Source organism: Scomber japonicus, chromosome 10 (genome assembly GCF_027409825.1).
Source record: "Scomber japonicus isolate fScoJap1 chromosome 10, fScoJap1.pri, whole genome shotgun sequence".
Classification (NCBI taxonomy): Eukaryota; Metazoa; Chordata; class Actinopteri; order Scombriformes; family Scombridae; genus Scomber; species Scomber japonicus.
This window is the reverse complement of record NC_070587.1, coordinates 26,060,877-26,088,418: the sequence shown is the minus strand read 5'-3', so window position 1 is coordinate 26,088,418 and position 27,542 is coordinate 26,060,877. Positions and strand designations below refer to the sequence as shown.

At 38.7% G+C, this 27,542-nt stretch overlaps 1 protein-coding gene across 1 annotated transcript in view; it reads left to right on the top strand.

Annotated features, from left to right (window-relative positions):
- The window catches only part of ascc3 (activating signal cointegrator 1 complex subunit 3), a 166,075-nt gene that overhangs the window by 105,733 nt on the left and 32,800 nt on the right, over window positions 1-27,542 (top strand). The window contains exons 15-28 of the mRNA XM_053326740.1: window positions 3,799-3,990; window positions 5,118-5,342; window positions 6,661-6,780; window positions 7,242-7,406; window positions 8,546-8,632; window positions 9,585-9,761; window positions 13,346-13,571; window positions 14,889-15,043; window positions 19,190-19,288; window positions 19,624-19,792; window positions 21,278-21,498; window positions 21,985-22,070; window positions 23,237-23,403; window positions 24,880-25,025. Coding sequence (XP_053182715.1) covers window positions 3,799-3,990; window positions 5,118-5,342; window positions 6,661-6,780; window positions 7,242-7,406; window positions 8,546-8,632; window positions 9,585-9,761; window positions 13,346-13,571; window positions 14,889-15,043; window positions 19,190-19,288; window positions 19,624-19,792; window positions 21,278-21,498; window positions 21,985-22,070; window positions 23,237-23,403; window positions 24,880-25,025 — 2,235 coding nt within the window. The remainder of the gene's footprint in view (window positions 1-3,798; window positions 3,991-5,117; window positions 5,343-6,660; window positions 6,781-7,241; window positions 7,407-8,545; window positions 8,633-9,584; window positions 9,762-13,345; window positions 13,572-14,888; window positions 15,044-19,189; window positions 19,289-19,623; window positions 19,793-21,277; window positions 21,499-21,984; window positions 22,071-23,236; window positions 23,404-24,879; window positions 25,026-27,542) is intronic.

The following is a 27,542-nucleotide window of genomic DNA, read 5'->3' as shown; positions in this document are numbered from 1 at the left end:
GATGGTGATTTTAGGCAGACTTAGTGAGTATCCTTCTTCCATGGAGCTAAAACTGAATACGATATTAAGAGATGGAGGCAGATCATAGTAGAAAAGTGGGCTCGAGTGGGTGGAAGTGGAAACTCATCCTCCCACTCTTTCATGCCTATCCAGCATTAACAAGCAAGCCTCTCAAAGCACCAAACATTATGACTATCAAGAGCTTCTAAATGATATCAACAATTAGCCATCCTGCCTCCATTTAACTAAGTAAATGAGTGTTTTAGGTGATCGTGGGAGTCCGTGCTGCTGGCCGTGATGCCATTTATGTTCTGCTCTTTACTGTGCACACTTTGAAATCTCAGCTTTGAAGTTGTGATGTGCTGCAAAAAATACTAATGCTTCCACATTTCTAAAAATGCAGCTGCTTCTGTCCTGCACACGGTTACATAAAGGACCAGATATCCATGAATCCCAAATTACATCCTCAAAAATGTAAAACCAGTTAGTTACACCTTGATCTATCTTGTGGTCCTTGTAGAGGGTTTGACAACCTCTTAAATAGTTTATTTCAGCTCCAGTGTTAGCTGATGTTCTTAGCGTAGCTCCAACCATGATAGACAGTGAGTGGAGCTGGCAGCTAGCTGTCTGTGGACAGAGTGAGCTCTGCAGCAGGAGCAACAGCGAGCGGCAGGGCCTAATGGGACCTGATCAGGAGCTTAGGTCACTGCCATCTCAAATACAGCCATGGCACAGCAGACATCAGCGCTAACTCACCTTAGATTAGAGGCTGGAAGCATGGCTGTAACACACTCTGACACCTCAAAGCAAAGCCTCAGCCGTAGCATTTCAATTACCTCCCCTTACCCAACTCACATGGATCTCACCAGCACAGCACAAGCTGGCCCTGAGGACTGAATTTCAGACACATATAGCATTAGACAGCGTAGCAGGGTTACTTTTTGTTTTATTACGTCATTTTTGTTGGATTATCATCTGAATAAAATCACTGTACAAAGCATAGAAGTAGTAATAGAACAGTAGCAGCATAACACTTCCTCCTCCACATTGATAATTAGGTAGCTTCGAACAAACTGGGTCACACAAAGTCCCATCTGACCACATCTTAAGATACCTGAGGATGAGTACACACTGGTGTAACATTTTTTTTTTAATAGAACCAATTGAGCCTATTCTAAAGGTGCAGTAGCTAAAGTCAATTAAAGGCAGCACATTGAATGGGATTCCTTGGTATTTCTGTTGCAGTTTGGTTGTTCATACATTGTTTTTTAACCCTGAAGTCACATGATATTGGTACTCGATCACAGAATAGGCTGTTGCTGTATATTCCATTAGTCAGAACCTAAATAGGAAATATGTCATTCTCTTATAATGCACCTCGCACTTGGAACAAACTGAAAAAAGGCCTTAATATTAGATGTATTACCGTGACTACAGCTGTTCAAAGGCCTCATTTCAGACCTTGTTTTAATTGATTGCAAATGTTTTTAACTTTTAACTAACTAACTCATTGTTTTTATGTTATTTTTATTTTCTTGTACCTAATATTGTTTTGCCTGTTGTTGTTTTTGCTGTTAGTAATCCTTCTCAATAGTCTTTCGAAATAAAATAAAGGTTAATAATACATGTAATTTCTAAGAAACCGTGTAGTCCTGTCAACAAGGGTAGATAATCAGAAGAAGCTCATATCTTTTTCTTTTTTTTTCCGTTGGGTTTTTTTTGGTTTTTAATTTGCTTGTTTTTGTAATGTAAATGATAGGACAATATATGATGTCTCTGGATGTTGGTATGAGGTTGATTAAGATTAATGGTAGTTAATAATGATTAATGTAGACTTGAGGAATTAGTAGAGGGGTGAGCTTGCCGGCACTAAGAGAGGAGAAGATACACATACAACATTTTCTGCCTTGCCTTCTCATGTGTATCTAATTTTTTCAAGATGCAAACAATTTATAAAATCTCTCATCCAGTGTCCAGCCCATGAGAATCAAGCTTTTGGTGACTAGAGTGGAGAAGACCAAGGTATCTTTGTGGGAGTTTTTAGAGAGGAAGGAGAGCAATGAGTGGGCAAGGGTCAACGCGTGTTTGTAATGTTTTCATGAAAGATTTAAAAATGTTCTTCCAAAATGTATATTGTGTAGGGAAAAGCCAAAACTTGCATCAATGCAGCTGGAGCCGGATTGCGTCTATTACATAGAGGCTCAATGTCAGGTTTTATTTGACCATGGTCCAGTATATTTAAACAATGACCTTAAGTTGTGTAAAACATTCTGTAACTCATAGTATAAACCAGTCTTCCCCAACCTTCTGACTTATAGGTCTTGAGATAAGGTCATATAGATTGGAACAAGCGTGTTGTTGTGGACACTGGCCTCTAGTAGCTCAAAAGTCTGGCATAGTTTTAGGAGGAACTAATGGACAATCTGAAGTTTTCCCTTGCAAAATCACCAATCTGAAAGGGTTAGGGTTGAGAGAAGAAGGCAAACATTGTACAGATCTTAAAATGTTGTAATATCTCTATCATGCCACATGCTGAAGGCGTTGTCATTCAGAATGAGGAAAAACTGGTTTGTTGTTACAGGGAGAGAGTTTGGAATTGCTTGAATTCCATTGTGGTTTTTAAACTGTTTCCATATTCACAGTGTTTGACTAACTACAGGCCTGTGATTTAGATCAGAAGGAGGCATAGATAGTCGGGCGCAGGCCAGTACCATACCACTGGTCTGCACTAAATTTCCTCCATGTGCACACAGGTAGGAAGCTAGTTTACGGCCACAATGACAATGCGGCTTTGTATACTTGCTGCCCGATAATATACCTGGAAACTTGGAAGGGTGAGCCTCCCTGATGTTTGACATCTGTAAGAGTGCATTTTGTATTGTAACAGGGCCTCTGTTCCATATAAAGTAATGGTGGTCTAAGGTTTAAAAAAGGACTTGGGAATAAAGATTGGGTCCACCAAGAAAAGGTTGATAATCTTGGTCACCACATCATTTTTACAGAGTAAACGTGACCTGTAAGAGACATCCTGGACAATTGTTTTCCACTTTACTTAAACCAATGTATTATTTTCACCTCATGGAAGAAAACCTTATTAGCACTGCACTTGTGTGACATTTGCCTGTGCTCAGACAGACAGTGGGGGAGCTGCTGCACAATAGGTTACTTAAAGTCTCAATCCTCCACCTTTATCCACAAGGTTTGCATACAAATTCAGAGGACCCTTGTAACACAAACACTCAGCAGGTGTGTGTGCGTGTGTGAGGCAGACAGCGGGTGGCAGTAATGGGCTTTCTCTTTGCGGTTGAAGAGGCCTGTTGGGTGCTGACCTCCATTTAGATGCCCAGGGAGAGAGAGGTAAAGCTTTATTATGAGGACTCCCCTCAATCCTGGCCAGGTCACAGTCCTGCTGTCAGTCACCAGCACACATCTCTATCTGACTGTCTCTATGTGTGGTCTCGAAGCTGCAGATCTGTTGGAATCTACAGTGAGTCACTACAAGTGCATTTTATCACAATCCACCTAATAACCACATGAATAATGCTGCCTTTGTTACTGATCAATAACTATGATTGGGGAGCTCCTTGCACATTGTCACGTTCTTGTACCAGAGTGTATTTTATTTTAAGATGTTTCTGTTATTGTTGCTGTGACTTGTTGGACTCCTCCTGTTTCTCTGAAATCATACATTATATTGGATTTTAACATCCAAAAACCCTTTGCTTGTTGCTTTCCCTCACTCTCCCTCAAGCACTTTTCTTGTTTTTTGAAACGAACCTCTCTCACCACCTCTTTCAGATCCAGCGCTCCAGAAACAAACAGATGAAAGAGATGTTCCCTGAAGGTTTTGGAATCCACCATGCTGGCATGCTGCGATCTGACCGCAGCCTTATGGAGAGCATGTTCTCCAAAGGGCACCTGAAGGTGTTGATCTGCACTGCCACCCTGGCCTGGGGAGTGAACCTGCCAGCCCATGCTGTTATCATCAAGGTTCTCACTGTTTGACTTTCTTAATTCTTGCTATTTAGTTATTTAGCTTTGTATTTTTCCCCTCTAACACAAACAAGCAGTGAAATAATGAGTACTTCAAGGTGGCTTCTGCAGTTTTACCTGATCCTCAAGCAAAATCTAGTTTTAAGTCCTATCATATTTTTGACTTAATATTATGCTTACACAGTCCATAATCTACAGTACATTTTTATGTAATCAAATTGCCAAAACTAACCAAACTAAGTAAAAGGGAGAGCTCAGTATGGTTTTTCTGTGGATGTGGAACTGAGTAACAGGCAAACTACAGCCATTTATTGCATTGAGAGTTGCTCATCCACCATATGAGCAGATAAAGGTTTCCTTCCTCCATCTGTGCAGTCAACTTATGTGTTGGTCAGCACATAGACTTTACATTGAGATGACATCACTCACACAAAAAAAGCTCTTCATGGCTCTGGGAAAGTTTAACAAATAAAATATTTTCATGATTTATAAATTGATAATACAAAGAGTAATAACAGATCCTGTGTGCTTTTGAGGTGTCCCGTTAGTGATTTTACAGATGTCTCAGTCATTATGGTCTTCTATGGAAACATTATTTTTGGTTAGCAGGGTAAACTACCAGCCAGGTTGCCTCCCTGTACCTTATCCAGCTCTCTTTAGGGTCTATGCCTAATATTTGCCCCATGGCACCCTAATGTGCAAATTTGTCCTTGTCTAAGATATGCTCTTTTAGTCCAATGGACATGAATAAATTGTCCAGTTGTAAATGTTATTTGATACTGTATCATCACTTAATTCAAGTTCAAGCCTTTGACAAAATATAACTTGCACATAGATGTCTTATTCATGACTTTTTTTCTAGCATCCATATAGTTATAATAGCATTAGTTTATGTTCAGCTAGTAAAATAGTTTGGCTGTCATATATTTAGAAATCTAGTTATAGCTATGGCTCAGGAGGTAGAGCAGGTTGTCCAATACTGGACTGCAGGAGAAATGCCTTACTCTACATACATCTAAAAAATAATCTGCTTGTCATTTTTACATACTGTGATATTCACAAAAATGTTTACACTACACGTTTCCAGTCCTTGAATGCATTTTTCTATCTCTGGTGTGTAACAGGGCACACAGATCTATGATGCCAAGCGCGGTGCCCTGGTGGATCTGGGTATCCTGGACGTCATGCAGATCTTTGGACGTGCAGGTCGTCCCCAGTTTGACAAGTACGGTGAGGGCACCATCATCACCACCCACGACAAGCTGAGTCATTACCTGACCCTGCTCACCCAACAGAACCCCATTGAGAGTCAGTTCCTGGACAGCCTGGCAGATAACCTCAACGCTGAGGTCAGTCTGAATCAGTCATTTGGAAAAACATCATCTGCATCAACTGTCTGCTGTTTCTACATGTACATTATTTGGATGCCAGTGTTGTTTATTTCTATGATTTATATCTCATTTTGAAAACTGTTTTAAAGACATGCTGGTTTTTCAACATCATTAATGCTCCTATCACAGCTACATCAGTATCGGTGTATATACCGTCCGATATGTGCAGATATTTATTTAGATATAGGCAGCATTTTATGCATACTTAATCTTAATCAAGTTTAATATATACATATTAAACTCTGTAGTTTACTGTTTCAGAGCACTGTGGTAATTTTTATAAAAATGAAGTTTATTCTTAAACTGTAAAATAGCATAGCCTCCATTTGTCATACAAGTGTTTGGTTACCACATTTGTAAATTAAAGGTGTGTTTATGTATATTTTCTACATATATATATATAAGATAATTGGCTGATATATTGATATAGGATTTTTTTATTCCCTAATATCGGTATCGGCATCGTCCCCAAAAATCCAGTATCGGTCAGACCCTAGTTCTAACATGTATTTTAGAGATTTTGGAAGCTTTCCAAAAATGACAGTGATGAAAATTATCATCTCATCATCCCTTATTTAAGGAGAGATTCACAATTTTCCAAATGTCAGGTGGCCAAAAGAACAATGATACAAATGTGTTCTTGCTGCAATCATTCCTTCTGTTCCTGAACATTTCAGAGATTATGACATAATTCACTTTGATTGTAAAGTGATGGGGGATTTCACAATCCTTGTGTTGTGAAGTAATGTATTCCAACATTTATTATCCATATGTTATGTTAAAACATCCTTTTTGTTTCTCTGCAGTGTTTCCATGCTGAGCTGCAGTGAAGGGACAGTAATAAAAAGAGGGACATTTGTTCTAGAAAGACTAACGTTAGAAGATTTCCACTCGACTAGTCTAACTAATTAAGTACAGATTAATTGTTGAATATATTTTGACAGAACACCAGGTCTGTGGATTTTGAAGTGGTGGCACTTGAATGGTTATTAAAAATTCAGGGCATGACCATTTTATTAGTTTTATTCAAAAGTGAAATCTGCCCACTTGTTTTAGAAATCAGCAACAATGAACAGAAAAATGAAAGGAGAAGAAACATGATATAAAAGTAATGTTTGTCTGTTAACATTGTGGTCCAAAGTATGTTGTACTGTTAAAACGTCTGGCAGGGCTGTAGACGTTTTGTGTTCAGGCTGCAGCTTTATCAAGTGTCCACTAGATGGAGACAGAGACCAGTGATGTTAGTGACTGTATCATCTCTCTGCTGCTGCTGCAGATCGCCCTGGGCACAGTCACCAACGTGGAGGAGGCAGTGAAGTGGCTCAGTTATACTTACCTCTACGTTCGCATGAGGGCCAACCCACTGGCATATGGCATTAACCACAAGGCTTTCCAGGTTGGTGGTCTACAGTGTTATTTCTTTTATTCTAGCTGTTTATTCTAGCTTCCCTCAAAAATCTGGTTAGGATGTTTTGAGTATGTCTGTTTGTAACAGTAGAAACAACAAATATACCAGTAGAATAATAAAAGAGTGGATATAATAACAGAAGATAATCATTTAAACAATATAATTCCACTTTAAACTTAATTAAGCTGCTTGTATTAAATGTTTGCCAACAAAAAACACTTTCTTCATTTCTGAACATTAAAATTAAAAATGAGGGAGTTCACTGAGCTGATTGATGGCATTTTCAAAAGATATTCAATGCTTCAAAGTATACAAAATAAACACAAAATATTTATTGTAAAAAAAGAACAAAAAAAGTTGTAATGCAATTAACATCCATGAACATTAGATCCTGTGTGGTTGAATGTGGTTTGTGGCTTTAAACAAAGTATACATATTTGTGGATGCAGATGGATCCCTCCTTAGAGCTGTACAGGAAGGAGCTGGTGGTGGAGGCAGGCAGGAAGTTGGACAAGGCCAGGATGATCCGCTTCGAGGAGCGCACTGGCTACTTTGGATCCACTGACCTGGGCAGGACTGCCAGCCACTTCTACATCAGATACAACACTATAGAGGTAGGCAGAGTACCATCACATGACTGTTAGTACCATAAACATTATTCTAAACTGATACTTAACTTCTACTTAAAATGTCAGGACTCTTAAAAATGAACTAACTCCCTGTTCTACTATGAGTGACGTTATGTTACAATAAGTAACATAACAGTATAGTGTATGTCACACTGGCTAATCTGTGTAGTGTTGAAAGTATCTCAACATAATAGAGAAAAGCTGGTTCAGAATCCAATTATTGCAGGAAAGGGGATTAGAGTGGCTTTTCAAACTCTGTGAGAAAGAAGCACAAAGAATATGTATTCATTACAGCTATCTCTACTTCTAAATACAACATTTTATTCCAAAAGACCTACAAGCAAGCCATTCTTACACAGGCAATCCCAGATAGTTTCTTTTCTCTTCTCTGTTTAAAATGCACTTATTCTTCAGTTTACATTACAAGACAGTGGCAGACTCTTGTGGTACATCATACAGAAGATAATATATAGGAATCACTCATTATCTGTGGGTTTCATTCTGATTCTGGCTATATAGTTTGTTATTTAGAGGGAAGCTGGGTTAAAACTCTTCTTAATGTTGTTAGATGTAGCACATACATTAGAATGTAGGCACATGTTTTGGAAACGTGGAAGGATACGGGCAGTTTGGAGGGTAGTCAGATATATAGTACCCAGCTTGATTGCACACGATTCAAGAATTTTCAGCCCTTCCATTTATTTATACAAATATGGACAGTGTATAAAAACATATATTATGGAAAACTGGCACGAAAGACCATCCTCAAATTTTAGGATGCTGAACAGTGGAATATTGTATGGGGTGTTAAAATACTGCCTTTGCAGATAAAGTTGGATCAGATGTGGCTGTATAATAGATAAAGTTTGCTTTGATCTAAATATCTCATACTGACCCCCACTGGCTGGTTAGATTAGTATGTGGTTAAATACTGTAGGTATGGATATGAGTCTATTTTTCCATGTTTTTCTTTTATTGTGTATTATTCTTCTACTATCATGTATCTATGTTCAATTTTAAGCATTTACACCCTATGTATCATGTATGACTGTATGAGACTGAATGACTTGTCATTATCAAGACTTTATTAACCACTTATATGTCTTCTCCCTCCACCTATAAAGACTTTCAATGAACATTTCAACTCTCAACGGACAGAAGCAGACATCCTCGGTATTGTGTCCAAAGCCGAGGAGTTTGACCAGCTCAAGGTGAGAGAACATCACATATAATCTACTACTGAGGCTGTTACCATCATATCAACATCTATCATTTGTGTCTGTTGTACCAGTGTGTTGTAAACATCTTAACAAATTAAGAATCTGATATTATTGTGATCATACTGTACTAAAGGACTGAGTGTCTCAATTATAATGCAAGAACAATGTGGCTGCTTTATTTCTGTATGTCTCCTACATGGATCATGGTGAGAATGTTTTTTAGTATAATATCATTTATACAATCATTAAGTGCATTTTTAAAAATATTTTACAGTGCTCATTTAAAATGAGTCAAACTCAGAGTTCAAGTTAATTTGCTAGTTAATTGAGTAAGTTTTGTTGGTTTCTTATTTGAAAATTGATGTTAAAGGAACATGTGCCTTTGTCTGCCTCTATCAGAAATTAAGGACTTGCTTTTTCAAACATAGAGAAAGAAGAAAATGTCTTAATGAAAGTACATTTTGCAACCCTGTACCTGCATATGTATAAAGATAGAGTTTAAAGCTTTTAAGGTATAGAAACAGTAACTAAGGAGCTTGAGGCTTAGCAAGCTATGAATTGATTTCTAAATCTTAACTTACCGATCACCTGATTTTACTTGACCTAAGCTCTGATTGTGACACAGTATATATCTTAATCTGTTACCCAAAAAACAGAGTTTAAGTTGCAGATACTGTTTTTAAATGTTTTATTTCTTACCTTAATAGTATACAGTCCACTGTTGCTGTGTTTTGGGTCCCTTTTATTTTTCTTCCACTTAGCCAAATCATGTGCATCATCATAACATTTCTTCACTGTTATGCAGATGTCACTCAACATGCTGTTTCTGCTTAGTCAGGAAACATCAGTAATTCTATGTATGTAAAATATCTATCAGCCCTTAAAAGTGTCCTAAATTGGGTCTGAAAACAATAAGTGATAATGTGAGTGATGTGTGTTTCAGGTACGTGATGAGGAGTTGGATGAACTGGATCAGTTGCTGAGTAACTACTGTGAGCTGCCGGCTGCAGGCGGAGTGGAGAACGGCTACGGCAAGGTCAACATCCTGCTGCAGACCTACATCGGACGAGGAGAGGTGGACAGCTTCTCTCTCATCTCGGACCTGTCTTTTGTAGCACAGGTGAGAGAAACAGCATGAATATCTAATAAAGGCTCTGAAGGCTCTGTCTCAGGGTTTTTTTTTCTTTTTTATTTGCTTGCGTATTAAAAAAAAAAAAAACACCTCATTGGTACTAACTGATATTACAAAACCCAACAGCCACATGGCAGACATCAAAGCTACTATAAGTCTTGAAATCGTATTAACCGAATAATAATTAACTACAGTGTAAATGGCCACCAAGTTGAAGCTTAGTTGTAGCATCTAGTGGTTGTTGGTGGCATTGCACTTTAAGGTACTTTCACACTGGCTTTAGCTTTAATTCATGGTAGATGCAGCTTGATTTGAATGCCACAAAATCTAAATGAAAATGTACTGGAACATAAAGGAATATGAAGATGTTCAGACTGTCTAATAGATTATGAATGAATGTTTGAGTTAGTTTGGAAAAAGATATAAGTCTTGGTACCACTGAGCACTGAAATAACATTTTATAAATGAATATACAAATGTGTAGTTTATTGATACTAATGACATTTACCTGACCAGCCCTGTCTGAGTCTGTGTGTACGGCCAACCACAGCAACTGCCCTGCTCTTGAGGAAGGAAGGAACAAGATAGCTCAGTATATTTACACAGTCTGGCCACTCTATGCAGGATCCTGTCTGACCATGAATGCAACTGTTTTCACTTGCTGTAACTTTAAATGTTGCTGTTGAACCTAGCTGTGGTGCCATTACGTCATCCTAATGACGCAGTCAGACCAGATTTCACTTACCATTCATTTGTCTGTGGATAGTCATGAATTGATTCACGCAAAGTTCAGTCTAATTGAACATTACCTCGCAAAATGTCAAAGCTCTACAATGTCCATTTGAGAGAGGATGGGATTGACCTTTAATTAGGAAAATACCATTTCTTAATATTGTTGTTTTAGAACTGCACAGCAAAATAAAAAGGACAGTAACAGAAGGTAATGAGTGTAAAATGCTAAATGGACTGTACTTACATTGCACTTTTCTAGTCTTCCAACCAACCACTCAAAGTGCTTTTTACACTACAAGTCCCATTCACGCACATTGATGCCTAACCTGCTCATCAGGAGGAAACTAACATTCATGCTTTATAATTTCACCACATTGTAATGCCTCCCCCCTCCCTTCTTATTATGATTTTTTTTAATCCAAAACTCATAATTTCCAACAATAATTGACTCCATGTGGCTGAATGAGTAATTGTAGAATGTTTGAGGCAGATTCCCTCTTTGAACTAAAATAGTTCTCATATCAGATGTGTGTCTGCTGGGAAGTCTGTGATGGTAACTCTAGAGGAATTTAAAGTGAGATCCACAGTCCCATTGCTAACTTCACCTCGCTCAACTCACTCACACACACCATCATCCACATCATTCACAGACACACTCAGCTGAGCGTGCAACCATGAATTGACACACTCTCACCAGCCGATGGTTTTAGCAGTTGTGCATCTGAGCGGTTCTACAGATTTTAGACTTAACCACAGAACAGTAAAAAGTGCAGAGGTACTGTACCAGAGGTTAACAAAGAATGTAAAGCATGAAGACGTAAAGACACAGAACGCATCACACGGCTGAGATTAGTCAAAATACTTCATTTGTCCTTGTTGGCAACTTGACAGGCAAGCTGGTTTAACTTAACAAAACATAATAAAAAGTTGTTTATTGTATATAGCGTGTTGTGTCAATTTTGAATTTCAATCAATAATGGTTGCCTTATCTTACTTTTCTAATCTTTTTAACCACTCAAAGTGCTTTTACACTACATGTCACATTCACTCATTCACACACATTTATACATCATTGGCACAACCATCAGAAGTAATTTGGGGTTAAGTATGCGGACTGGAGGAGCTGGGAATCGAACCAGTCAGTCTTCCGGTGGACTCTAATGGTTCTACTTCCCATACTGTCCCATACTACAAATACTCTCTCACAGTGCCAGTGCATTCACGAGTCCAGAACACAATAATCTGATATATATATATATATATATATATATATATATATATATATGAATAAAAATGTGGTCATATTCATATATTGAACATTGTGCAAAATGATGTCAATCAGCAGCTTCTGTGCTTAACATCTCAGGCTGTTAATCTGTTTTGTTAAAGGCTGGTTTATTATTGAAACGTAATATTATTCATATAATATATTATTTCTATGTTATTATGCCATTGTTTTACTGGTCCAGCCCACTTAAGACCAAACTGGGCTGAATGTGGCCCCTGAACTAAAATGAGTTTGACACTGCTGCCATGACAGTTGAATATCTTTGTTGCAGTTTGAGCAGAAGGCGGCTTAGGTTTTCAGTTTATCTAGGCAGCCAACAGTTAATGTGTGCAGCAGCCGCTACTAGAATACAGTGCCAGTGAAATTAGACGTGGTTGTTGATATTAGAAATGGAGGATGTAATATAGTTATAAATTATATACATATTGGTAATATAGTTGTTTATAAATGGAAGTAGTCATTGTACATTTGGGAGTAGCTGTTAATAATATTACTGAACATTTGGACAGAGTGGTAATTATGTTTGCCAAAGCCTCTGCAGAGAAGGAAAACTGCATTTTGTTGCATCTTGGGTTTCATTGTTGTTCTTCATCAGTCCTGATAAATCTGAGTAAATAATTATCCAGGTTAATCAAATTTAAACCTCAATTTATTTTATTACTCATGGTCAGGCCTGAAAGCTCCCCTTTATCCCTGAAGTGTTACTGTTGTTAGATTAGCACTGTAAAGTAGAGGGATAGATTGAGTGCTTACAAGTTGGAGTTAAAATAAAGTAGAGGTGGCAATGCCAGTAGCAGTTAGTTGTAATGTTTGACAGATGGGCAACAGCACTACTTGGTAGCAGCAGGCAGATAGAGGCAGTATTGTAATATGATGCAGAAAAGTGTGAACAAGCATCTTTTTTTTTCAGTCTGCTCTGCTCTGCCTTCTTGTGTTCAGCCAGACCTCTCAGTTCTCACCCAGCTATCACAGCCAGATTCAAATAATCCACCAGCATTCAGACCACACCGCACAATCAGATCCCATTAACACCTGACCGAAACAATCACAGCCTTGACCGGGCTTGTGCAGTCTATCGGAGAACAACGCTGCCACCTGACCTCTCCTCCAGCACTGACATGAGCAATCCATCAGTGCACAGCTGGGGCCAACCTGGACGTCTAAAACCCAGCCAGACCTCCTCTTGATCACACATGATTAATCACCAGTATACAGCATGATGTTCCATCCAGCTGTTTCAAGCGACTTCTGCTCCAGTACAAATGTGTTTCACTTATTTGATTCCAACTTTAAAGTTTGGGGTTAAATACACTAGCCTTGAGGGGGACCCTGGTGGCCTAATGGTTAAGGCAAAATACCACATAACTACAACATCTACTGCTGGATTCCTGGCAGGGGGACCTATGTTGTACATCATACCCCCCTCTCTCTTTTCATGTTTCCTGTCTCTCAACACTTACTCTTAAATAAAAAGGCAAAAAATAAAAGTGAAATAGTGTAGAAATGATATAAGTAACACTGACATTGGTCTTTTTTTTGCCTCTTCTCGCAGAACGCAGCTAGGATCGTCAGGGCTCTGTTCGAGATCGCTCTGAGGAAGCGTTGGCCGACCATGACGTACCGACTGCTTACGCTCTGTAAGGTGATTGACAAGCGGCTGTGGGGTTTCGCCCACCCTCTTCGCCAGTTCCCCACCCTGAGCCACATCGTCCTGAACCGTTTGGAAGCCAAGAACCTCACTGTGGACAAACTCAAGGAAATGAGGAAGGATGAGATTGGTAAAGACACTGATGGTGTATTTCAATGTAAAAGGAGTAAACCATGTTAACCCTCCTGTTGTCCTCCAGTCAGTTTTGACTAATGTTGCCTGGGCGATGGGAAGGCAAAAGGATGGTTAAAATATGTGCATAAAACACCCAAATATCAGGTGTAAGTTTACTATAAATTCTCAGTAGTAGTAATATTAGTAGTAGTATGCAGATCAGCGACAAAGATGCTTAAATTAGACTTTTATTTCAATTTGTTCCTGTTTTTTAGGTATATTCAGTCATATTTTAGCAGGGGACCTCTCTGCTCTGATGTTGATTCTGTTTTCCATTGATGCAAACTCAACACTTCCTACATGGATAATGTTGTCTTGATAAATTAAGTGCATTTCCACAGAGCTAATTCCATCAGTGTAGCACTACATTTCTCTAAAAGCAGCCTTCAGTCACCAATATTTGTTCAATCTCTTAAGTTACTGTCAATGAAACTCGATACTTCACGCACAGATGTTTCAAATTAAAAGCCTCCCGTGAGCCATCTGTTGCTCCGAGTTTCTCTTTTTAACCAAAATACTGTTGTCACTCAACTAATTAATACCAGACACTTTGTGTTTTTCTTTGGTGTTAAAGGAAAGTTCTGGTGTATTTCAACCTGGTGTGTTTCCCATAAATGTGGCCATTCTAACTCCGCTCATGCTAACTTTGCACTGGCCACTTCCATGGTAAAGATTCTGGGAAACAAGTACTCACGCAAGACAATATGTATCAGAGTGGGCTGTGTGAGAGTCCTACAGCTTGCTAGATAAATATTATTCTTTCATTAATCATTTCAGAGTTAGCTTGTCATGATGGACACATTTATGAGAAATATGCCAGTTTGAAATACACCAGAATTTTCCTTTAAGTTTCTGTCAAATAAACTGTGTGCAGGGATTAAAAGCCCTCCAGCACCTCATTAATAATGCCTCTCTGTCCTAGTATGTGTTTAATTTGAAACAGCTGAACAGCTGACACTTATCAGTGATCAAAAAGACTGCAAAGTAGAAGCATTTGAATAAAAATGTATTTTGTTATAAAAGGGAAACTGAGATCAGCAGATTGGTGAGTGTGACATGATTTTGTGGAAATGAACATTACACTGACTTTAGATGTGAGTTAGTACAGGTATTTCCAATCCCCCCTCAGTGTTTTTCACCACACTTACATTTATTTGTTTGTGCAGCCTTTATTTGAATAAGTTTTTATATGGAAATTGATGATAATCAGTACACCATTCAAAGTAATTCTATTGATAACATGAGTTGTTAATGCTAAGTGTGTTGTTCCCAGGTCATATGCTGCACCATGTGAACATCGGGCTGACAGTCAAACAGTGTGTCCACCAGATCCCCGCCATCACAATGGAGGCCAGCGTTCAGCCAATCACACGCACTGTCCTGCGCGTCCGTCTCGTGGTCACGCCTGACTTCCGCTGGAATGATCAGGTAAACATGGCTGAGGTGGAGTCACTGTGCTGCTGTGTGCTGCTCTGTGTATGTGGAATAGTTTGAAATAGTTAACTATGTACATGTCATAAACGTTTAGCTCATGTTATGTCACATTTTATGTCACATACTGTTCATATTCTGACCCAGCTGAAGTATGATTGGTGCCTATACCAAATTTTGAACCACTAATTTATTTTGCATTCTTTTTCATTTTCTTTTGGTTGGACACTATTAGTTTATGGTGTGAAAATACATTCACAGTCACACTATACTATGATGTCATGTTATTTAAAGCCAGAACATAACAGCCATAATTGTGTCTGTTCATTTATTGAAAATGAGAGATGCAACATTTGAATGGTAGGTTATATGATAACCTTTGACATGTATACCATCTGCACCAGGATTCCACTTAAGGAAAAGTCATAAAATGTAAGACTTAAAGATATTATTCAGGGTGTTTGTTTTGCTTTCAAATGCCAAAATGGGTCAATTTTGACCCGAACAGTACGTAAGGTGTAAATACTCTTTGATTTTGATTTGTTTCCAGCACACAGCAGCAGCCTTAGATTATTGATGATGTTAAGCTTTACAGAGCTCACAGCTGAGTCAAAAACATGAACTATGTGCTCAGATATTTGGGAATGTTGCAGCTGTATTTTTAGCTTTTAACAAAAATCATCCTCCATAGATTATCTCACAAACTTCTCAAAATGTCTTTATATGAAAATGAATTAATTTCATATAATATTATACAAACAAGAACATACTTTTGGGTTTCTCAACTGACAGCTTACAGTGGTATGAGCTGTTCAATTTGAGCTATACAGTATAAATAGGGATCTTATAACTTATAATTGCAAGCTATACAAGTACCTCTAGTAAAAACACATATTGGAATATATAACATAGTTGAATTATCACTAGAGAAGATAAAGGCAGTATATCTACTAGTGAGACTTTGAGTAAGTATTGAAATCACATTTATACATGACTGAACTCAGTGTGGGTCTATTTCAGTTCTGACTGCATATACTCAGCAACAAATGTCCGAGCCAGCAGTGAAGCAGAGCAGCTGTGTTGAAGCTTTGAAGGCTGGAGCAGATGTGATGGTGTGTTAGTGAGTTGCGGTGTGTGAGCAGGGTGGGCTGTGCCCAGCTCTCCCTGCTCCTCTCTCACTGACACACACACACACACACACACACACACACACACACACACACACACACACACACAGTCAGTAGTGGAAGTGTGAATCCCACTGCACTGACTATGTTGTCTCAAGTCACAAGCTGCTGGTCAAACTGGCCCTCACTGTTTGTGTGTATAAAGTCCCACAAGTGTCCTCACACACTTCTCACTCTTTGGTTTGTATAATAGTAGTAGTAGTACAGTTTATCTGGACTATTCTTTGGCATATTTTTTTCCCCAATACAGATGTATTTCCCCCTACCTTGAACACCATAAATTAAATTCCATTCACCTTCATTGTATTGAGGTAGAGTCAGAAATCTTAGACACAAATCAAGCCAAATATGTGGATAACCAGATGTCTCTGCTTTTTGGGATTTGGAGGAACAGGACCGGACAGGAGATAAGATACAAGGTTTACAATGAATGTATTCCATCACACTGGGGGGTCAGAGGAGGTCAAGAGGTCTTGAATATGGTCAAGTAGTTACATGAGCTGATGATGACTTAAGTGCTCAGTGAAAACAGTAAAGGTGCAGTGCTGTGAGATTTGCATAAAGGGAACAGTAATAGCATGAGCTTCAGTCAAAAAGCATCAAATCTGTGGTGTAATGAACTATAGATAGATAGATAGATAGATGGATAGATGGATAGATAGATGGATAGACAGATGGATAGATAGATGGATAGACAGATAGATAGATAGATAGATAGATAGATAGATAGATAGATAGATAGATAGATAGATAGATAGATAGATAGATAGATAGGTTTTATTCATCCCCATTGGGAACATTCATGTATCCAGTAGTTAAAAAACAAGGTTAAATAAGTAAGAAAATGATGTTAAGAGGAAGAGAAATGATTGAGATTATTGCAGTGCCCCGTCACTGTCTTTTTACTCAAAGACATAAAATCAAGTTTATAATTTGTTAATGTTAGGAGATGTAAAAAAAGACATTTGTATAGTTTCTGTCTAAAGATGGAGCAATGGCATATTTATCCATGTATTGGCAAAGTACATTTGTTTGGAACATGTGAGAGGTGGATTATGCTGTGAATCCAAGCTGACAACAGCTGCCATGCTCCACACAGAAAGCTCCAAATGTGTCAAAGCCACCCCTCCAGCCTACAGGGGGGCTAGTGTTTGATACTCAGTGACTTTTAGTGTGGACTGTTCCTTTAATGAAAAGACTCATTTGAATGAGAAAATCATTTTCAGAAGAAGTGCTGCTCCTCCTACCTTGTTTGTCCTGATGGCCATGGAATCTCCATATGTCCTTGAGATCCAGGCCTCGCCAACATGTCTCACCTCAGCTATCAGTGAGGCCAGAGGGGATCATGGGAAGCCTCGATCGGAGTTTGTCATGGAATCTGAGTGGAATAGGAAGCTCATTGTAGCGGGGCTGAATATGAAGATGAATGTTTATGTCCGATTAGCGATGCATGCTGTAATCATGGGAGAGTGGTAATGGAACACTGGCTGGCTTAGTCCTGATCCGGCTGCAGAGCCTGGACACATGTACCGACACATGAGCCGCCTCACTGATGGCACCCAGGAAACAAGACCACACTCACTCATTATGAAATCAACTTTTTCACCATGCTCCCAGTATTATTCATTCCACTGTTCATCTGATAGCAGCTTTAAAAACCAATTTGTGTGTTGATAATGAAAATCTAATGTTCTGCTAATTTGCAGCAGTGTGCAATATTTAAAAATAGTTACTCTTTTCATGACACACCAAAACCACCAAATGTGAACATTATATTACGTTTTGCCTTTCATGTTTTTAGACTTCATAATGCACCTAACAATGTAATTGATGGAGGACTAAATCCCCTTCTGTGTAAACATGGATTTAAAAGTAGATGTGAAGCTAATATGAAGCTTCAGTCAAATCTTCATCTTCTATGTTTCAACGTTACAGTGTTTTTAGTATCAAAGTCTTTGTGTTACTATACTTCCACCACAGCTCAACAGGAAACACTAAGAGGAGATTTGATGGTAAAAAGACTGTAAATGTGTCAGATATCACTTGATATGACTAACTCACACTGATGAAGCTCAATAGAAGCTGATCAGAGACTTTAAATGACTGTATGGACTCACTGTGGATTTAGTCCTCCATCACTTCCATTGAAAGCACATTAGAAGGAAATCTTTTAATAGTCAGTATGAACAGGAGGAATGATTACAGAGAGGAAAACAACTTTACTGTTCATATGGAAACCTGACTGCTGCTTTAACACACACTTAAAAAATTGTGAACTTGTCCTTTAACATCATTAGTAACTTCAGTGGAGATAAAATATATGCTTAACAATCTAATGGAGTCTAGTGCCACTACAACACAAACTCACTACAGTTAAATCAACAGTCAACTCACACAGTCTTACTAATAATTTACATTATGAGTTTCATAATTGTAGAATGAATACTGGCCTTCTATTATATTATATGTATAACAAAAGTGGCCTCTTGTTTGTGTATATGTGTGTTTTCTTGTCCGATTGTGTTTCCCTGAAAACTAATTATCTGTTCATGAATTTAACACTGCTGCACGTGTGTGTTTAAAACACACCATCTGGTATATATCATTATAAAGTTATGCAGTTATTATGGCTCATGTGTATTAACAGTTGCTTATTTACACATCCAGCATAGAGAGGAACGTTATTATTCATTTAGAGTCATTTTTCCTTCCACCTGATGAATCTAAGTGCAACAATATTTATTTATTTTTAGCTCTGGTTTGGTCTCCACTTGCCAATCATTTGGTGCTAAGTAAGTCATGTACAGTGTGTTCATCACTGAAAACATCTGCCTCCTTCTGCTGGATACCAGGAGGATGAGAGTGGCCTTACATGCAACTTCCGCTGTTAATATAAAATGTGTGTGTTTCTTTAAAGGAAACTCTGATTGAACTGTTGTTTCCCTCTGTGGTTCAGGTCCACGGGTCAGTGGGTGAGCCATGGTGGTTATGGGTGGAGGATCCAGCCAATGATCACATCTACCATTCTGAGTACTTCCTCCTGCAGAAGAAACAGGTTTGTGTCATGATACAGCTATTATTAGACTGATTCTTTTACAACCCAATAAAACAGAGCTCAAATCCGGACTTGGTATGGAGTCTATAACTCAAAGCCAGTCTCCAAATATGACATCACCATAATTGTTCAGATGTAAATGAGCCTAGCCACAGTTCTAAACATAAAGCACTGTAAAAAAACCTTAGGAAATATCTCCCAAAGAGCATTATGATTTATCTGTGCTTTGTGTGTGTGTGTGTGTGTGTGTGTGTGTGTGTGTGTGTGTGTGTGTGTGTGTGTGTGTGTGTGTGTGTGTGTGTGTGTGTGTGTGTGTGTGTGTGTTCCTTTCCCAGGTGGTAACAGGAGAGCCCCAGCACATTGTGTTCACCATCCCCATCTTTGAACCGCTGCCCTCCCAGTACTACATCAAGGCTGTTTCTGATCGCTGGCTCGGGGCCGAGGCCGTGTGCATCATCAACTTCGGGAACCTCATCTTACCTGAGAGACACCCCCCACACACCGGTACACTCTCTCTCTCTCTCTCTCTCTCTGGCACTCAGATCTCACAGGTTGTGTTGTGATAGCAGGAATTTACTGCTTTACACTCCACTTGACTTGAATGTGAAGTACGGACACTGAATCTGTTAAAATAACACCAAACACAAGGACTGTTTGACACAGCTTGAATGTTTCCAGCTGTAAGATTCCAGTTGCTGCAGTTCATTGTTAAGAGCTACACTGCCTACTGCCTACTATTCCAGTCCCTCTTTTTTTTTTCCTCTTTTTCTTTTTTTTGCACATGTATTTACTTTGGAGCCAAATATCCATAGGCTCAGTATATGCCATTGTAATCATGCTGCATCCTCACAGCAGGGAATAAACACACCAACCGGTACTTCAGGTACCACAGTTAACCCTTTATTTCCCTCCTCCATACAAGGGATGGCTGTGCTAGTGTCTGTGATTTGGAGTTCAGTTTCTCTCCTGACTTCCTGTTTGCGCTTGCTGACAACAACCTTAATATTTAATATACCGCTGATGCAAATCGAGGGTTTCCTTTTGCTGCTCCTTCACATTAAAGGCTTTCTACCAGCAAACCAGCAAACCAGCAAGGGAGGCTTTTATTTTAAAACAGTTGTAAGAATGTAAATGTATTAACTAGTCAGTGGAGCAGATGTTTTGACTTTTCTGTGCGGACAACCTGAAAAATTATGTCATCCAAATTAGACTGCTTGCAGACAGACAAAGTCCTATAGTTGCTATAGTAACGTGGCGTTGTTAAGATGTCAACACAAACCGATGTGCGACAGACTTCTGCGTCACACAAGACATTTTCTTTGTAGTATAAATGAGATAAATGAAGCTGGAGCAGACATTGAGGAGGCTTTCTATAGACTGATGGATTAAGCTTCTTTTTTTCTATACAGCACAGGAGGCTTTCTCTTACCAACGCACTAGTATTCTTTGCTTTAAAATACAATAAGAATGACTTGAAACTTGGCTTAGCTGTATGCAAGTTACATGAGACATATAAAGCCCATGTAGACCGGAGAACAAATGCATGTAATCCTCCCATACTCCACTCATTCACTCCTCCAGACTGTAAGAAAGGAACCAGGATATTATATCTGACCACATTTCCCCTCAGCAGAGAGCACAATTACTGCAGCTATCAGGGGGAAAAACCCCACAGAGCAGAGGAGATCATATCACACACTGATGGAAAAGCACCGTTTGATTATTAATAAAACAGCCGCTTGTATAAAAGTCTCAGTTTGTCAAGTTTGATCATATATACAGTATGTAACAAAATCAACTGTTTGATGTTAAATGGAGACATATGAAGAAGAGGAGATAGCAGAACATATAAAGCCTTTGTAAGTCCATCAGAATACTCTCCTTCAGAGTACTTAGGCATGGGATGTATGGTAACTGTAAATATACAGGGCTCAGTTGTATAATAGGAATCCAGTTTCATCTTTTCCCAATATCCTCTCCCCCCTTCAGAGCTGCTGGACCTGCAGCCGCTGCCAGTGACAGCTCTGGGTAACCGGGAGTATGAGAGCCTGTACAAGTTCACTCACTTCAACCCCATCCAGACGCAGATCTTCCACACGCTGTATCACACCGACACCAACGTCCTGCTGGGGGCGCCAACAGGCTCTGGAAAGACCATCGCAGCAGAGATGGCCATGTTCCGAGTCTTCAACAAGTATCCCACCTCTAAGGTTAGAGCAGCAGGCTTACTCCAGCTGTCTCACTGTTCAACTGAGTTTATGAAGGAATGCACTGATGTGTTCCTGCTTTTCTGTTCATTAACTTATTATTATTAAGTGCTCCTGACATTTAAAAAGTGAGAACCAGCAGAAACTTAACGTGTAATAATAAACTATAAATGATGTTTTCATCTTTAATACATCTGTAACAGTAAATTAAGAAAGACAAAGACTATTTCAAATGGTTGTGGTGAGGCTGTATCATAAACTGATGTTAATAATAAGTCATGATCTAACATTATATACCTTCAAATATCACCACTAGCAACAGTATGTGGCATTTTTCTCGACCTGAATGATTCACATATACATAACATATACATATACATCACATACACATAACATAGTTACCCTATGGAAAGCTATCAAACAGTAATATCATTTTACATCAAACATTTAGAACAAACAACAGTGTATGTTTTGTCCCTGTGTGATCAGGTGGTGTACATCGCTCCGCTGAAGGCTCTGGTCAGAGAAAGGATTGACGACTGGAAGATCAGGATTGAGGAGCAACTGGGAAGGAAGTGAGTGGAGACACACTGCTAGATGATGGCAGAATGCATTTATGTAAGGTAGTTGTCATGTGTTTGTATGAACAGCTGTATACTGCTTCTACACATGCAAAACTTTACAAGGTACTATTTTATTCCTTTCCAGAAATGCAAATTAAAATATTGTCGCAGCCATAGGCTTTCCTAACTGTGGATGTGAACCTTGTTTAAGCTGTTTAATAGGGTTTACAAGCACAATTGTCTCAGAGCACAGGACTGAAACACATCATTAAAGCAGTGATATATAGTATTCTTTAGGCTTCGCTCTGTTGACCGAGGTTGGAAATTTAAAATAGAAATATGTATCTCAGCCCTGCGATGCAGTATTATCAATCAATCACACTTTATTTGTATAGCACTTTTCATACATCATGATGTAACACAAAGTGCTTTACAGAGTCAGAACAAACAAACAGGAAAACAATCATTAAAAACAGGAACTCAGAAAACACTAACTCCCAAAAATCAGCAATGAGGAAACACCAGAGGTAGGACAAAAATGTAAAAATAAAAAGGTAATAAAATATTAATAAAAATATTTTTTTTTAAATATGAAAGAAAAGGATAAAATAAAGTCACTTTAGAATAAAGTGGGTAAAACCGGAAATATTAGGAGAAGAGAAAAAGTAATGAAGAAAAACAGACATTAAAGATGGGTTATGAAGAAGAGACAGAATAGTCCATTAATAAAAACTAAAAAAAAGCTAAAATATAAAATATAAAATACCAAACTGGTGTGAATAATGTTAAAATCCAAAAAGTTTCTGTTCATTTTACTGTTTTTCAGTTTATGCAAATGAGCTAAACTTTGTACATACACAGCATAGTGAGCTGCACTTGTGTGTGTGAAATTTCAAGTCAATCAGACTTGCGGTGTGAGGGTTGTGGCCTTGATGACAGCGCCACCACCTGACTTACTGGACTCATATTTCTTAGGAAGCACGTGCACATCATTTGCAGTTATTGGGCCAAGTTTCATGGTTTTTCGCTCATTCCAGCTTACAGCAATTTGAGTGGAAGCAGAAGACTAATAATAATAATAAACCAGCACAGACACAGAAGAGTCTTAACCATTTGGTGTGGAACCCTAATGATGTAAACTAAGGTGTTGACTGACTGAGGTGTGTATCTGTGTTCAGAGTGGTGGAACTGACAGGTGATGTGACTCCTGATATGAGAGCTATAGCGCAGGCTGACCTCATTGTCACCACACCAGAGAAATGGGACGGAGTGAGCAGAAGCTGGCAGAACAGGAGCTACGTTCAGAAAGTAGCCATCCTCATTATCGATGAGATCCACCTGCTGGGTAAGTGACCACCACACACCTGCACCAGTGTGTACGGATGTGATACACAACTTCTTCTATTCTAAGGACCTTTTTGAAATGTGTTTTATTTCCATTGCTGATCCATAAATAGACCTAATTAGAAAATCATTGTATAACATCTATTTTCTTATAGATTGAAGTAGATTGTGGATAATGTGTATAATCCTCCAAATCTGTTTAATATTTTACTTTTTCTTCACAGAAAAGCACATTTTGTACATTGAAATGAATGATTTCATTGTACAGACTCTAAAAATGTTTGTTGTTACAAGCTTCCTGCAGCTACTTTTATATCACTACTGACAAAGAATTTCTTCAACTGTGTAGAAAATCTTTTGAACTTGATATACAATCTTCTGTATTGATGAAAAACACTGTGTACTCTATAATGTTAAAGAATGGTGCAGATTATTAAGGGCAGTCCACACCACTAGTGTTCATCAAGTATTTATGGAGCAATTTTTGACATCTATCAAGGATTTCCAGGCTTCCGTTTCAACACAAGTATCAATCAACACTGAAAGTTCTTTCTGACAGCGAGCAGTTGTCACTGCAGCTGCTGCCCAACTACATCACTTCTGTGTTTTCATTCAGCGGCAGCAGGATACGCTGCTGCCATCATGGATCCCACCTACATACAACCCTAACACGATCTCATCATGCTGTAAATACTGCAGGTTGTAGCTTAGAATAGATGAAATGGTCAGCAATCAATAGTAGGAATTGGTAATGTGTATCGTAAATGTTAAATCTGTCCCAGTCCAGATCATCAGACCATTTCCCTTCATTACTCTAGTGTCTCTCAGTGTAGTTTCTGTGGTTGCCATGGTCACAAGGCAAATCATGGCGGCTAGTTAAAAAAAAGTTGCACCATTGTAAGTTTCAACAGTAGTGGTAAAAAGCTGAGTGTGTTCATAAGAGCGACAGCAGACCTCCACCTCCCTGCTGGTGCAGCCGCTGATGAGCACGACAGCTGTTGTGTTTACACTGAAAACAATGGAGTCAGCATCAGCTAGTGCTTGCCGTCTGATAGCATCTTAGCTCCACGTGCATCACGATGTGACCCACCATATTTTTTTTACACTCAAAAACAAACTTCCATAAGTATCCACCGAATTAACACAAATCTACTTCTACACTTTTTGAACTCACTCATTAATTATATGTACTATGACACAGGCTGTGAGTTTCACTATGGTCATGTAAAGCTTCAGTTAACAAGATCAGGGTGAGTGTGAATGAATGCAGCGTGGAGGTTAGAGTAAGTGTTGATTGAAGTACTTCCACACCTACTGCCATCCTCAGTCTGATGTGAACTTCAGGTCAGATGGTCAAATGCTAACATTGCCACAATTTCATAACCCTCAACACAACTCTGAAGATGCTAAAAACCTGCCTGCAAAACTTTCTTTTTGTTACATTCTGACTGGACTGTACCATTGTGTGTGATTCCAGGGGAGGACAGAGGTCCTGTATTAGAAGTCATTGTGTCCAGGACCAACTTCATCTCCTCCCACACTTCTAAGACAGTTCGAGTGGTGGGACTGTCCACCGCTCTGGCCAACGCTCGAGACCTGGCTGACTGGCTGGGCATCGGACAGGTCAGAAACACACACAGCACTACTTCTTCTAACCAACCAATATCAGAGCATGGCTTAAAGAATATGCATTGTCAGTTTGTTCCTCTCACCCCCTGACCCTCTATTCTTTGGTCAGATGGGGGGGGGGGTCGTCTTTGTAAGCCCTCTTGTTTCAGGAATAGTCAAATTGTCATTGTGTACCAAGAACCTCACTGCAGAGAAGCCAGCCAGAAACCACAGTCTTTGTCTAGCTCCATGTTTTCATGGTTCATTTGTTGCCTGCCTCTTCAGATTTGATTGAATGTACATAATAATGGTAGTTAAGATAAACAGATACTTTTGGCCTGGAGTTACTGTTGTACTTTATCTCTATAATTGCCTGCAGTCTGTGTCTGGATGCTGTGCTTATGTTCTAATCACCAGGACTGACTAGAGAGATGCTGGAACTGTCAGTTTGAAGCAGAGATGAGCATCAAAATGATACAAAGAACACAGACTGAAATGATTTGATATGTTCTCACACTGAAGGCCAAAACACCTCAGTGAAGGCTCATATGAGCAGTTGTTCCAATATGAAAAAGATGTATCAAAGCAGAGTAAGACTAGATGATTATTACATTCTTTTATAGTCCTCATTCTTTACAGGATATAAAACATTTGCTTGGTGGTTGAGAGGGTACTCATTATTTCCATTACCACCAGTGTTTTAGGATCAAGGTTGTCACTATTTAATATATGTAAATCTGACTATTTCCATTACCAAATATTTCCTCACATGAAAACTATTTGCAATTGTTCTTAAAGTTACATAGTTCATTTAATGTATTCACCAGCCAGTCCAACACACAGCAAGTTATCTTGAGCAATGATGGCTAGGACTGGATATTATTATATAATTAATTATATAATAATCATATAATTATATAGTTATATAATTAGCAATACTGGTATCAAACAATACCATAGATAGATAGATAGACGTTTTACACCTTTCCTCTTCATTTGCCAATGCATTTACTTAACCTCTGATCCTTTACCAGTCTCAGGTGTAAATTTACCACTGAGTAACACTCAGGTCCATTTCAAGGTATCTTGGTGATCTTACAGCCAGATGTCCATGAAATTTTGGATGGGTGTTTATTCACGCTCCACAGAAAAAGAAGAAGTTTCCATATGTTTTTGGTCACCCCCCGCCCCCCCAGGCTAAAACTAAAACTTCCACTAGTACATTAGAAATATTAGCTTTCCCATACTGGGCACTCCCACCCTCAGGACAGCATGTACTTAATTTAAATCAGACATGACTCTAGTGCTGCCCTCAGTCCCGCTACTCATAATAAAATCTTAATTGTATAGTTCAGTCCAACCTGTAGTTCAGCAGTGTGGGGTGTTATGAAGGTTGCAGGAGTGTCAAACTCACTTTAGCTCAAGGGCCACATGTAGCCCAATTTGATCTCAGGTGGGCCCGACCAGTAAAACCACTTATAATAACCTATAAATAATATATAATGTTTATTCTGACCCATAATGAGTCTCTACACCAATTCACATTCATACATTTTCCATCAGTCATTATTACATGCTTGATTCATCTTTCTGTGAAAAAAAAATACATCACTGTTTTATGGTCCAGGAGAACATTTTATAGAATATGATGACTACAACAAGATGGTTTTTTTTATGAACACAGAACAAATTTGCACATTTGCATATATAAAAATGTGTAACAGCTACACAAAAATTGTATTTATTATTCATTTTATTTCCATTTTTTTGTATACTGTGGGTCACATTAGGAAAAGTCCAGCTAAAACACATGTGTATGGGGTGTCAAATATAAAAATGGGTCAAATTTGACCCTGAACAGTATCTAAGGGTTAAAAAAAGAATACTTTCAACAATATTATGTCTCAGTTTGTTTCAGATTATTTTTGCACAGAATCTGCTGATTGATAATATTTTGCACAATGTTCAATATATAAATGTGTTCAATAACACAATGTGTATTCATAGTTTGTTCCAGAAACTCAGGGTGGGGGAAAAAACACCTGAAGCAGCAGAATAAATGGATTTACATTTTTTGCAATTTTAATACTTTGCAAAGTTATTCAGTGAGCCGTATTCGACTCCTTGGTGGTCCAGTTCTGGTCCACAGGCCGTATGTTTGACACTCCTGCTGTAGAGGCTGCTAGCAGGGCTTTACATTTCTACTCTGGTTCTTAATATACAGTGATTACCCCTAAAATTGATTTTTTTCCCCCCCTGTTCTGCTCTTTGCCATCATCAATTGATTATCAAATCATAATACTGTCTGTAGTATTAATCATATGCATTTTTTTATACTCACAGACACACTTCAGAATATTGTGGCTTGACTTTTTCTCTGCTGCCAAAGCTTTACAGAGACAGTATTGGCAAACTGGATTGGCTTTGTGCCATCCATAAATCTGAGTGTCTGGCTGCTGCTGTGACTGAGCCACTGTGTTTGTATCTGCCCAGCTCATTATCCACACTGTCTCAACACAGTACACACAAAAC